Raw genomic sequence first — 14,603 nt, forward strand, 5'->3', positions numbered from 1 at the left:
CCTCTCAGTAAGGTTGAGATTGTCCACATAAATAACATTTGAATCTTTCTCAGCAGATTCATCAACATTCAAAGGAACAGACATAGTTTTACCACTATCATCAACATAAGGGATCACATAGATATCATGAACAAAAACATTATCAGTAGTAGTTGCTTCAGAACCCTTTTCTTTGTCAGGAACAATAACATCATCTGGAGACTCGGGTATCACGATGTTATCCAAATTTTCCCGTGCTGCAGATGTTGTAGCATCATGTGCAGCATCTTTCTCAGGAACACTCTTCTTGACATGTTCCAACACAAAGTCATCTTTGACCTCAGTTGGAGCGCTAATATCATTACCAACAAATGTTAAACACAACAGGGGAGAACACCACATAACTTTCTCTGACAAATACTTTCTCACCACAAGAAACATCCTTATCATCAACAAACACACAATTCTTAGCAAATCTTCAGATGTTTCAACATTACCCATAACAGCGTGCATTACTAAATAAGTTGGAGAGAAAACTGCACGCCACACTTGCAATAATTGCTATAACTCTTCAGATAGGCAAATCCCAAGTTTGCCTCGCAATTTTTCAAATTGGACCGCATCTAGAGCCTTAGTAAAAATATCAGCCAATTGTTCTTCAGTTGAAATATGCTCAAGAGTCACAATACCTTCTTCAACTAGATCTCCGATAAAATGGTGCCTAATATCAATATGCTTCGTCCTACTATGTTGGATAGGATTCTTTGAAATATTGATTGCACTAAGGTTATCACAGTACAATGCCATAGCATCTTGTACCACATTGTACTCCAACAACATTTGTTTCATCCATAATAGCTGGGAGCAGCTACTACCAGCAGCTATGTACTCTGATTCAGCTGTAGATAAAGATACACAATTTTGTTTCTTGCTGAACCAAGATATAAGATTGTTGCCTAAAAAGAAACAAGCTCCTGAGGTGCCTTTTCTATCATCTGCACAACCTGCCCAATCAGCATCACAATACCCCTCTAGCATAGACTTGTTCTTGTAGACCCACTTGGTACCAATCACATTAGTATTTTCTGGTCTAGGAACTAAGTCCCAAACTTCATTCTTCTTGAACTGATTTAGCTCTTCTTGCATAGCATTTATCCAAAACTCATCAGTGAGGGCTTCCATCACTTTTTTTGGTTCAAACATAGAAACAAAACAAGCATTAGGAACTAAGTCAAGTGTCCTTCTAGTAGTAATTCCATGATTAGGATTACCAATAATCAGATCTGTAGGATGATTCTTTTGAGTACGAATGGATGACCCTTTCTTTGAAGTAGCAAAGATTGGTTCAAGTGTACTAATCTCTGTATCATTCTTGAATTCCTCAATAGTTTCAGAATCTATACTACCTGGGATAGATGCTGTAGCATCTTCTGTATCATCTTTCACAACTTCACTTGAAATATCATCTTTTACTACATTTATAGATTCCATCATGGTTTTGGTTCTGTAGTTATATACTCTGTAGGCTCTGCTATTTGTTGAGTATCCCAAGAATATGCCTTCATCACTTTTAGGATCCATTTTAGTTCTTGGTTCTCTATCAGACAAGATATAACATTTACTTCCAAACACATGAAAGTACTTAACAGTAGGTTTTCTACCTTTCCACAATTCATACAGAGTAGATGTAGTTCCAGATCTCAAGGTGACACGATTATGAATATGACAAGCAGTGTTCATAGTTTCTGCCCAAAAACCATGAGAGAGTTTCTTTGCATGTAACATTACTCTTGCAGACTCTTGTATAATTCTATTCTTTCTTTCTACTACACCATTTTGTTGTGGTGTAATGAGAGATGAAAATTCATGGATGATGCCTTCAGAGGCACAAAAGTCAGAGAATCTAGAGTTTTCAAACTCCTTTCCATGATCACTTCTGATCCTTAACACAACATTGTTTTTCTCTCTTTGAAGTAGAATACATAGATCTTTGAATACGTCAAAGGTCTCTGATTTCTTTCCAATAAAATTTATCCAGGTATATCTAGAGAAATCATTTACAACAACATAGGCATACCTTTTTCCTCCTAAGCTTTCAGTTTGCGTAGGTTCCATCAAATCCATGTGTAGAAGCTCAAGAACTCTGGTAGTGGTAAGATGCTGCAGCTTTGGATGTGGCTTCTTGGTTTGTTTTCCAATTTGACATTCACCACAAATGCTTCCTTCTTCGATCTTGAGATTTGGCAAGCCCTTGATGGCTTCTTCAGGTATAGCTTTCTTCATGCTTCTTAGGTTGAGATGACCAAGTTTTTGGTGCCACAATTTTATTTCATCTTCTTTCGTGATTAAGCATGTCGACACATTTGCCTCTCCTTGGGGAACCCATAAGTAGCAGTTGTCTTTTGATCTGACGCCCCTCATCAAAATTTCACCTTCATCATTTGTAACCAAACATTCAGACTTGGTGAAGTTTACCTTCATCCCTTGGTCGCATAATTGACTGATGCTTATTAAATTTGCAGTCAATCCTTTTACTAACAAACCATTGCTTAGTTTAGGCAAGCTATTACTGTTGAGCTCCCCTATACCAACAATTTCTCCTTTAGTACCATTACCACAAGTTACAAAACTAGTTGAGTAAGACTTTAAATCAACAAGAAATTTTCCAATTCCGGTCATGTGTCTTGAACAACCACTATCGAAATACCAGTCTTCCCTTGATGAAGCTCTAAGTGATGTGTGAGCAACCAGAGCAGTAATCTTCTTCTCAAGTTCAGTACCATCACTGGTCTTCACATTCTTACCTTTAGGTTTCCATTCTTGTTGAGTGGAGACAGTTGTGGAAACTGGTTTAGGCTGATGATGCCTGTTAGGGTATCCAAACAATTTGTAACAAAAAGGTCTTATATGCCCTTTTCTACCACAGTAGTGACATATCCAAGAGTCACTAGTAGAAAAATGACTTTTGGTTTAGAGATACCACTACTGATATGTGAATACCAGTAGTGAAATACATTTGACCAAAGGATTCCACTACTGATATTTTAATACCGGTAGTGAAAAGTTCATAGACAAGGGATTTCACTACTGGCTTTCTTAAATCAGTAGTGAAAAGTAGACACGGTGGCAATGTTGTAATTACATCAAAATTTGTTTTAATTGTATTTCACTACCGATCTAGGATTCACCCGTAGTGGAATCCCTATTAGTGTTATTAATTTGTTCATCTTCATTCATCCCTTACGCGAAGCCAAAAACGAGAACGCGTATCTTCATTCCCAAATCGCCAAATCCCTAAAAATCCCAATTTCCATTGAATCGCCATCTTCATTGAATCCAATCATTCCCAATTTCTTCAATCATTCTCCAATCTCTTCGTTTTCATTCGTTTTGATTCGGTTTCATTCTCCAAACCCTAGATCTAAAGCAATGGAAAAGGGCGGTGAGGCGACGATAGATCTAAAGCGAGACGGCATTGAGGATCTGAGCGGCCGTGTTCATCTACTTCCCTGCTGTATCAAGCACGACGGTCCCACCGAAGTTTCTCACTATTTCAAACCTAAACCCACCGGCGTCGTCGGAGAAGGTTACTCGAAGGTTACTACTCTTCCTCTTCCTCCTAACTACTCTGGTTCGTATCTCATTTTTCTCACTTTCTTTTAAAGTCTTCTTTCTGAATATGATTGTGATGATTGCTATGTTATGTAGGTTTTGTTCTGGGAAAGAAAAATTCGTCTAAAAAATCCGGTGAAAGCTCTGATTCTTGGGAGACTAGTGCTACGTTTAATGATATTACGTATTGGAACCATGACTATGTTCCTTCTCAGAATGATGATTTCTTCCGTTCTTTCCATTGGATTACTGTTGCTAAAGCTGTAAGTTCTTTCTCACTTTATGGCTTACTGCGCATGAATCTGTCTAAGATGAATATATCATGAACTAATCACACTATCAACTAGAATTATATGTAGGGTCTGATTGAATTGACTTGTTTTAGCTTATCTACTTGTATGAACACTTGTGATATTGTTTGAGTGAGCTAATCGAAACAACTAAATATCATAACTTATTTTCAGCTTATTTTCATAGGCTCTCTAAGATAACTTATGAAAACAGTTTATAACTTTGAAAATAGTTTGACTTTATTTTGTCTTTTGTTATAGAAATAGTTTATGCATAAGTACTTATATGAAAGTGCTTACTTATAGGCTTATAGCATAAGCGGTTAATTGAGTGGTTTATCCAAACAGGGCCTTAATGCTTGCCTAAATCTTGTTGAGTTGTAACTTTATTTGTTACCCTTATGTTAATGTTGGGAGGATGTCATATTGTAAACAAGAAGCGGTTTCTATATTTCTCAGTTTATCATATTCTGGATTGAAGGGTGCTTTACTGTTGGTTACCTTGGGCAGTTTCTTCTAAAATATAGCAAATTGGAAAAGGTGCTTTTGGTTATGCACTTCTTGTGAGACATAACATGAGAAGAAAAAGTGAGAATGGAGCCTACCTTACCTTTTGTTCTTCTTCCTTAAATTACGATGTATGATATCATGTATATCATTATTAGTATTGCTTTTTTTAATTTATGTGTTTTGATTATGTAGATATGTGCTTAAGAAGATTAGACTTGCCCGCCAAACTGAGCGGTCTCGCAGATCTGCACACCAGGAGGTTGGGGCTTTTAATAGTGATTCAACTAATGGACTGATGTATTATCTTGTGTTGTTTTCTGTATAAATATTCTCCTCTGCATATTGCATGATTTGTGGTGCACTTTTGTTGTTCTTGAGAAATTTCATTTGCTAAATTTTGAAGGGTCTAAAGATAGGTTTCTAACCTTAATATTTAAATAAATTAAGCAGTAAACTTCATGACAGTTTATGTCAACCCCATCGCATGATGTGAAATTATTTGTGGGATATATGATTCAGGATAATTCTAACGTGTTTCTTGTGGCCTGTATAGATGGAGCTTATATCTAAATTACGAAACCCATTTATTGTGGAGTATAAAGATTCATGGGTAGAAAAGGTATTTTGCTTCTTATTGTTTACATGTCTTCCATCTTTTGGTTAATTATAAGAATAAGAATGGCTTCTACTATAAGCTTGCTGAAACAAGCTTCAATTGTAAGATTGGCTGGAAGGTCTTTCTTTTTTTAATCATAAAAAATTTTGAGATGTTTCAAGTATTGATCTTTGGCTTCTTCCTTCTCAGGGTTGCTATGTCTGCATTATTATAGGTTATTGTGAGGGTGGAGATATGTAAGTCTATTTTCTCTGCCTTCTAATGTGGTGCATTTTATAGTTCGATTTTCTTTCAGCTTTTGTAAATTGGAGTTTGAAAATATTTGAAATACATTATTATGTAACCCAGGGCGGAAGCTATAAAGAAGACTAACGGTGTTCTGTTTCCGGAGGAGGTTATTTTTTTTTTCTTTTCTTTTTTCTCATTGCTGATATTTTAATTCTTGACAAGAATAAGGATATCATTTGAATTATTGCATTTAAATTCTGAAAAGGAAAATTTGTTTTCAGAAACTTTGCAGATGGCTCGTTCAACTTCTAATGGCACTTGACTACCTGCACATGAATCACATTCTTCATCGTGATGTCAAGGTTCGTCACAGATTTATCTTTGTACACAGAAGGGGTATTTCTTTTTCCAACTAAATCTTATTAAGCTATATACTAATGAGAAAATCACATGATTCCATCAGTGTTCAAATATCTTCTTGACGAAAGATCGTGACATACGTCTCGGTAAGTTATTCTATGGTTCTTTAAGTAAGGTATAGATCATTGAAATTTTGCTTACAAGTGATCAATGATGAAGCAGGTGATTTTGGACTTGCCAAAATGTTGACTTCTGATGATCTTGCTTCCTCTGTAAGAAATGTGTAATGCTTGAATGAATCTACCTTCCTGATATTGATTACATTTAATCATCAATTAATCATTTTCTTGTAATGTAGGTTGTGGGAACTCCTAGCTACATGTGCCCTGAGCTCCTTGCTGATATACCTTATGGTTCTAAATCAGATATTTGGTCCTTGGGTTAGTACTTGTGTTATGATGATTTGTTCTCCATAAACTATCTATTAGTATTGGTTTATTGATTTTCTTCTTGTTTCTTCTTGTTAATGATTTTCTTGTTCATGAAGTAGAAATTGTATTATTGCATTGTAGTTATAAGTATTAATTTTGATTCTTTTCTTGTTAATGATTTTCTGAGCCCATACTAATTTTTGCGGTTTGTACATCTTTCATTTTCCTATGATCTATAGATTATCACTTAATTGTTCAATTTGCTAATAACATGTAAGTGATTATTTGATATTACTGCTTTGTGTAGCTTGATATTCTGATGGGAAAGGCTAGGAGTGTTGACCAGAGTCCTGATGCTTCAACTTCAACAGAGGAGTAGAACACTAAGAGGAGGAGGAGGAGGATGATGAAACTCTGCTGCTTGTAGAGTATGAAACTTTGCTAGCTTGTTAATTAGGAATTGACAATGACTTGTGGAAAATAATATTCGAAATTATGTCAATTTTGTTGTGCGTTATTAGCTACTAGTAATTTTGTTGTGCGTTATTAGCTACCAGTGACTTGAAATTATGTTGTATAATTTATGCGCCGGAAAATGTAGACGATATAATTAATGCACAGGAAGCTACAAAAAAACGAAAAAAAAAAAAAAAACTAACATACCACTACTGATATTTATAATAAACAGACGTGAAAACTAAGCATACCACTACGGGTAAAGGTAATGACCCGTAGTGGAATCCCCATTTCTTTAAAAAAAAAACTTGAAACCATACATACCACTACGGATATGTGTAAATACCCGTAGTGGAATCTTATACATACCACTACGGGTATTTGTAAATACCCGTAGTGGAATCCCCAATTCTTAAAAAAAAAAAAACTGGAAACCATACATACCACTACGGATATTGTAAATACCCGTAGTGGAATCTCATACATACCACTACGGGTATTTGTAAAAACCGACGTGGAATCCCCATAATTTTAAATAATAATTACAGAAGAAACTACACATACCACGACGGGTATAAAAATACCCGACGTGGAAAGTGTGTACTTACAACGTCGACTGCATTTACTACTGGCCGCGGCCAGTAGTGGAAAGTCTGTTTGGCCAGTAGTTGTATCTCCTTTCTGCACTAGTGAGTGATGTTTTCTTTTGTTCTTTGACAAGGGATGCTGGTTATGATGCTGTAGCATCTGTTGAGGCATCTTTCGCTTATGAGTTTCTTTTGGATGCATGTACATGAGATCTGAGCTGTAACCTTTGTGTTTGTTGACATTCTCATAACTAAGCCCAATATTTTTAGGCTTTAGAACATTTTTCTCTAAGATTTCTTCTAGTTGACCATCAGCTTTATGAAGTTTATCAAGATGATCATCATCTTTATACAGCATGTCAGAGAATTTTCTCAAACGCCAAATGTCAGCATTTAATTTTTCAATGACTTCCTTAGCTTCATCAAGATCAGAGGATAGATAATTTACCTTCTTCTGGAGCTCATCCATCTTTGAAATATTTTCAAATTTTTCTGCCTTCAATTGATTGATGGTTACCTTTTGTTTCTCAATGACTCTGCATATTTCTCCACTCTTGAGGCAGAGTTCTCTGTAAGAATCAGCAAGTTCTTCGTAGGTTAACTCTCCATCACAAGATTCTGTATCAGATGTAATAGTACCTGTTAAGACTGAGATATGTTTGGCAGTCACAGATGTTGTATCATCTTCTGAGTCATCATCATCAGACCAACTGACAGTTAGTCCTTTCTTCGTTCTTTTCTGATATGTTGGACATTCAGGTCTGATGTGACCATATCCCTCGCATTCATGACATTGAATATTCTTGTTTAAGCTTGACTTTTCATCACTCTTAGGTTTTCCTTGATTCACAATGCTGCGCATAGTGCCTGGAGCATCATTCTTAGAATTTGGTCTGGGTCTTTTGTCCATTTGTTTTAGAACTTTGTTGAACTGTTTTCCCAGCAACTCCATAGCTTCATAGATACTTTCATTAGATTCTTCATCCTCCTCCAGATCTTCTTCATCATTTTTGGATGAAAAAGCAATGCTCTTATTTTTCTTTTCACTTCTTCCATTTGCAGCACTTTCATAAGTTTGGAGTGATCCAACCAGTTCATCCAGCTTCATCTGAGATATGTTTTTGGCTTCTTCCATAGCTGTGACTTTCATATCAAATTTCTTTGGAAGAGATCTGAGCATTTTTCTTACTAACTTTTCTTCGGGAATTTTCTCCCCCAAAGAATCAAATTGATTATCATAATCTAGAATAGTCATATGAAAATCTTGGATTGTTTCCTCATCCTTCATACGTAAATTTTCAAACTGAGTAGTAAGGATCTGTAATTTAGACATCTTTACCTGAGGAGTACCTTCATGAACAGTTTCAAGAATCTTCCAAGCTTCCTTTGCTGAGACACATTTTTTGATCAGCTTGAAGATGTGTTTGTCTACCCCATTGTATAATGCATATAATGCTTTTGAGTTTCCCAAAGCAAGCTCATCTTCTTCTTTAGACCAGTCCTCCTCAGCTTTTAGTTCAAGTGTTGGCTTTCCATCTTTGTCCATGACCACAGGGGGGTCCCATCCTTTCAGAACAACTTTCCATGTTTTGCTATCCATAGATTTTAGGAAAGCAATCATGCGTGATTTCCAATAATCATAGTTGGAGACACCAACGAGAAGCGGTGGTCTGCTTACAAGCCCTCCTTCTTTGTCCATGTTGCCAGACATTCTCCCTGGAGCTCACCCTATAACCAGAAAGGGTGCCTGCTCTGATGCCAATTGAAATCTGGCACGCAGTGAACACAATGCTGCACAAGATGCTATAGCATACGTTGCAGCAAGACAGTCGCAGAACACAGAAAATAAATAAATAAACTGCAGAATAATAAATAAGACAGATAGTTGTTAACCCAGTTCAGTGCAACGTCACCTACTCTGGGGGATACCAATCCAGGAATGAATCCACTATAATAGCTCTAGTTCAAAGCCCTCGACCAACACCCGGTACTTGACTTATCACCTAGACACTACCCGTGCAATCCTATCTAAGAACCTCTTAGATAATGAGACCCCGTCCCAAATTCCCTCTAACAACACGTACCATGTTGCTGTCAATAATAATAATCAAGATGGAGACACTCTCCTAGAAACTAGACCACACTCTTGCTTAAAAGCTTATGAGTGAATCACACACACTAACTCCATGCTTCAAAGCTTAGGAGTAGCTTACAATTAACAACCAAAACACAGTCCTAAACTTGCATCAAATTGACACAAGAAAGGCTGACAAAAGACACAAACTCTAAACCTTAAAAACTCACACTTTGTAAACAACACGGTTTAGAATACATGAGTAGAATAGCTTGAGGCTTCACATATTTATAGTCTTCAATTGTCTTGATGTCCAAGTTAGGTCTTCAGACATGTACAGCTGTAGGAATTGTGGCCAACCCTAAATTATTTCCAGAAATATAATTCATGTTGTACCAAACAAAAAAAACGCTAAAAATATAATATAATTATATTTTTGTTTTAAATAACATTCCTTCAGCCGACTTCAATAAAACTTGCTGAGCAAGGCTCGTTTTGCCCAGACGCACGTGCCTGAATATATAATTGGAGCAAATCTTGACTCAGATTTGAAATAAAAATTCTGCACGAAAACAGAGCTTCAGTATGCTGTACTATAATGCTACAGCATCTCAGTCCAGCATCTGGCTGGTTGACTTTTGCAAAATGTAGCCAATCAAAACACCAACAATCTCCCCCTTTGGCAAATTTTGGCTAAAACAACCTTAGGCCAGTGCATAGAGAGATACAGTCTAAACTTTCCTTCGAGTCACCGTAAGCACACAACTAGGAAAGAAAGTAGAACGATGCTAAGCTATTTAAACTTTCCTTCGAGTCAACATAAGCACACAACTAAGAAAGAAGGTAAGAAATTCATCAGATGAAAAGATAGCTAGCACGTAAGCATCAGAGGCATGCAACAGCGGAACATAACACATCTTAGCCTCAAAGTACAGATAGAGAGAAATAAACTCTCACATAGTGGATTCAAGATCGGAGAAACAAACTCCTTAATAATTAAGCAACGCCACAGAAAATAGGAAAAATAAATTCCTATATGAACACTTCAGACATGCATGTCATAAGTAGTAGAAAAATAAATTCTACTCCCCCTCAATACATGCGTAAATTCACTCCTCCTCAAAACATGCATAAACTTCACTCCCCCTCAACATATGCATCATAAAACAACATGCTATACTAGATGTTATAGCATTCTTCATCACACCATGCACAACAGATATTACTCCCCCTTTTTAGCCATAAATTCTGACAAATAAAGTCAGTATCACACAGTAGGAGCAGAACTTCCACAGAGTTATCAGATCATAGAGAAACATAGAGTGCAGAGAGAATCAGAGCATAAGAACTCATAAAGTGCACATTACAGACCATCAGGGCATAGAAAACCTGGATTATCGGAGCCAAAATACATGGATTGTACATGTTACAAACTAGAGAGCTTCAGGGCGTAGCCCACAAATTAAAATCCAAAAGGACATGCAAATAAAGCATAAGCAGGGCACATAGAAGGACTTGCATCAGAGTCCTCCTCCTCTACCTCAGTATTACCACCTGTATTATCATCGAGAACACCAGGACTGACATTGGAAAACACCTTGAGGTCAACAGTCATTTGCTTCCTAGGCAAAACATCAGTTTGACTGATTGACAGATGATGCAGCACAGTCTGCAGCATGTGTACCCTCAAACAATCTAAAATCAAAAGACAAATCACAACCTCTCTTACTAGGAACACCAGCCTTAGTACAAAGGTCAGGATGTTGAGCCAGAATAATGTCACACATCAGTGTAGGAAAGACTATAGGCATCTTCACAATACATGACTTACCATGCAAAACAGTTTCATCAAGAATATAAGAACCAAAGGCAAAAGGTGATCTGGTCCCTACAACATATATAAACCTAGCCAAACCTGTAGCCACAGTATTGGAATGAGTAGTTGGAGCCCAGTTGCAGTTTTCATCAATCCAGCTGCATTGATCAAATCAACAAGCTTTTGGCATTGTAAAAAAAACTTCACTTAAATTCCTTTCCACAACAAGCCTTCTTTTTATCACAAATTTCCACCTGTCAACATTTTCAAAACGATGAAAGGAAATGTTGTCAATGGGTACAGGGGATACATCTTGAGGGATCCTCTTTTTCTTCACAGACTTCTTTGAGGATGTTGCAGGCGATGCAGTAGCATGTTGGTCTTCCTCAAACTCTGAATCACTAGAGGAAATAGTCTTCCTCCTCAAAAGCTTCTTCTTTGGCTGGTTGGCTTTTGCAAAATGTAGCCAATCAAAACACCAACAGAAAATATATGGTATTTGAACCTATACCGTTCGATAAATGGTATGATGGTACTGTGACCTTTAATAGAATGAAAATAGAAAGACTGATTTGTTTTAAATTCTAAAAAATAGAATGATCCAATATGGAAAAAATAAAATGTCCCTGATGGAAATTATATGATTGTACTGTGACATTTAATCGAATGAAAATAGAAAGTCTACTTTGTTTTAAATTCTATGAAATAGAATGACCCGATGAAAAAAATAGAATGACCCTGATGGTAAAAATAGAATGTCCCTGATGGAAAATATATGGTATTTGAACCTATACGGTTCAATAAATGGGATGATGATGGAACTGTGACTCTTAATCGAATGAAAATAGATAGCATGCTGCCTACTTTGTTTTAAATTCTATGAAATCAAATGACCCGATGGAAAAATAGCATGACCCTGATGGAAAAAATAAAATGTCGCTGATGGAAAATATATGGTATGTGAACCTGTACAGTTATAAATTCTATGAAATAGAATGACCCGATGGAAAAAATAGAATAACCCTTATGGAAAAAATATAATGTCCCTGATGGAAAATATATGGTATTTGAACCTATACTGTTCGATAAATGGTATGATGGTACTGTGACCTTTAATAGAATAGAATGAAAATAGAAAGACTACTTTGTCTCTACCAAAAAAAAAAAAAAAGAAAGACTACTTTGTTTTAAATTCTAAAAAATAGAATGACCCAATGGAAAAAATAAAATGTCCCTGATGGCAAATATATGATTGTACTGTGACACTTAGAATGAAAATAGAAAGCCTACTTTGTTTTAAATTCTATGAAATAGAATGACCCGATGAAAAAAATAGAATGACCCTGATGGAAAAAATAGAATGTCCCTGATGGAAAATCTATGGTATTTCAACCTATACGATTCAATAAATGGGATGATGATGGAACTGTGACTCTTAATCGAATGAAAATAGATAGCATGCTGCCTACTTTGTTTTAAATTCTATGAAATCAAATGACCCGATGGAAAAATAGCTTGACCCTGATGGAAGAAATAAAATGTCGCTGATGGAAAATATATGGTATGTGAACCTGTACAGTTATAAATTCTATGAAATAGAATGACCCGATGGAAAAAATAGAATAACCCTTATGGAAAAAAATATAATGTCCCTGATGGAAAATATATGGTATTTGAACATATACGGTTCAATAAATGGGATGATGATAGAACTGTGACTCTTAATCGACTGAAAATAGATAGCCTGCTGCATACTTTGTTTTAAATTATATGAAATCAAATGACCCGATGGAAAAATAGCATAACCCTGATGGACAAAATAAAATGTCGCTGATGGAAAATATATGTTATGTGAACCAGTACAGTTATAAAATCTATGAAATAGAATGACCCGATGGAAAAAATAGAATAACCCTTATGAAAAAAAAATAATGTCCCTGATGGAAAATATATAGTATTTGAACCTATATTGTTCGATAAATGGTATGATGGTACTGTGACCTTTAATAGAATAGAATGAAAATAGAAAGACTACTTTGTTTTAAATTCTAAAAAATAGAATGACCCAATGGAAAAAATAAAATGTCCCGGGTGGAAATTATATGATTGTACTGTGACACTTAATCAAATGAAAATAGAAAGCCTACTTTGTTTTAAATTCTATGAAATAGAATGACCCGATGAAAAAAATAGAATGACCCTGATGGAAAAAATAGAATGTCTCTGATGGAAAATCTATGGTATTTGAACCTATACGGTTCAATAAATGGGATGATGATGTAACTGTGACTCTTAATCGAATGAAAATATATAGCATGCTGCCTACTTTGTTTTAAATTCTATGAAATCAAATGACCCGATGGAAAAATAGCATAACCCTAATGGAAGAAATAAAATGTCGCCGATGGAAAATATATGGTATGTGAGCCTGTACAGTTATAAATTCTATGAAATAGAATGACCCGAAAAAAAAATAGAATGACCCTGATGGAAAAAATATAATGTTCCTGATGGAAAATATATGGTATTTGAACCTATACGGTTCAATAAATGGGATGATGATGGAACTGTGACTCTTAATCGAACGAAAATAGATAGTCTGCTGCCTACTTTGTTTTAAATTCTATGAAATCAAATGACCCGATGGAAAAATAGCATGACCCTGATGGAAAAAATAAAATGTCGCTGATGGAGAATATATGTTATGTGAACCAGTTCAGTTATAAATTCTATGAAATAGAATGACCCGATGGAAAATATATGGTATTTGAATATATACGGTTCAATAAATGGGATGATGATAGAACTGTGACTCTTAATCGACTGGAAATAGATAGCCTGCTGCCTACTTTGTTTTAAATTATATGAAATCAAATGACCCGATGGAAAAATAGCATGACCCTGATGGAAAAAATAAAATGTCGCTGATGGAAAATATATGGTATGTGAACCTGTACAATTATAAATTCTATGAAATAGAATGACCCGATGGAAAAAATAGAATAACCCTTATGGAAAAAATATAATGTCCCTGATGGAAAATATATGGTATTTGAACCTATACTGTTCGATAAATGGTATGATGGTACTGTGACCTTTAATAGAATAGAATGAAAATAGAAAGACTACTTTGTTTTAAATTCTAAAAAATAGAATGACCCAATGGAAAAAATAAAATGTCCCTGATGGAAAATATATGATTGTACTGTGACACTTAGAATGAAAATAGAAAGCCTACTTTGTTTTAAATTCTATGAAATAGAATGACCCGATGAAAAAAATAGAATGACCCTGATGGAAAAAATAGAATGTCCCTAATGGAAAATCTATGGTATTTCAACCTATACGGTTCAATAAATGGGATGATGATGGAACTGTGACTCTTAATCGAATGAAAATAGATAGCATGCTGCCTACTTTGTTTTAAATTCTATGAAATCAAATGACCCGATGGAAAAATAGCATGACCCTGATGGAAAAAATAAAATGTCACTGATGGAAAATATATGGTATGTGAACCTGTACAGTTATAAATTCTATGAAATAGAATGACCCGATGGAAAAAATAGAATAACCCTTATGGAAAAAATATAATGTCACTGATGGAAAATATATGGTATTTGAACCTATACGGTTCAATAAAT

At 35.5% G+C, this 14,603-nt stretch overlaps 2 protein-coding genes across 2 annotated transcripts in view; both read left to right on the forward strand.

Moving 5' to 3' along the window:
- Nucleotides 1–14,603, forward strand: part of LOC123898525 (tRNA ligase 1-like) — a 49,866-nt gene that overhangs the window by 15,803 nt on the left and 19,460 nt on the right. The window lies entirely within an intron of this gene.
- On the forward strand, nucleotides 3,215–6,567 carry LOC123898518 (serine/threonine-protein kinase Nek3-like). The gene is made up of 11 exons (XM_045949499.1): nucleotides 3,215–3,576; nucleotides 3,688–3,854; nucleotides 4,584–4,650; nucleotides 4,945–5,010; nucleotides 5,197–5,243; nucleotides 5,356–5,401; nucleotides 5,517–5,597; nucleotides 5,699–5,741; nucleotides 5,818–5,867; nucleotides 5,954–6,035; nucleotides 6,334–6,567. Exons 1-11 carry the CDS (start codon nucleotides 3,409–3,411, stop codon nucleotides 6,336–6,338), a joined length of 822 nt encoding a protein of 273 aa, XP_045805455.1. The 5' UTR covers nucleotides 3,215–3,408; the 3' UTR covers nucleotides 6,339–6,567.

The sequence above is a fragment of the Trifolium pratense genome, linkage group LG1 (genome assembly GCF_020283565.1).
Source record: "Trifolium pratense cultivar HEN17-A07 linkage group LG1, ARS_RC_1.1, whole genome shotgun sequence".
Lineage (NCBI taxonomy): Eukaryota > Viridiplantae > Streptophyta > Magnoliopsida > Fabales > Fabaceae > Trifolium > Trifolium pratense.

Excerpts from the sequence above, each read along its gene's own strand:
- LOC123898518 (XM_045949499.1), top strand. The coding sequence starts at position 3,409 with ATGGAAAAGGGCGGTGAGGCGACGATAGATCTAAAGCGAGACGGCATT. Across the intron at positions 3,855-4,583 it reads GGATTACTGTTGCTAAAGCT|ATATGTGCTTAAGAAGATTA; the intron begins GTAAGTTCTTTC and ends TTGATTATGTAG. Across the intron at positions 5,402-5,516 it reads GTGTTCTGTTTCCGGAGGAG|AAACTTTGCAGATGGCTCGT; the intron begins GTTATTTTTTTT and ends ATTTGTTTTCAG.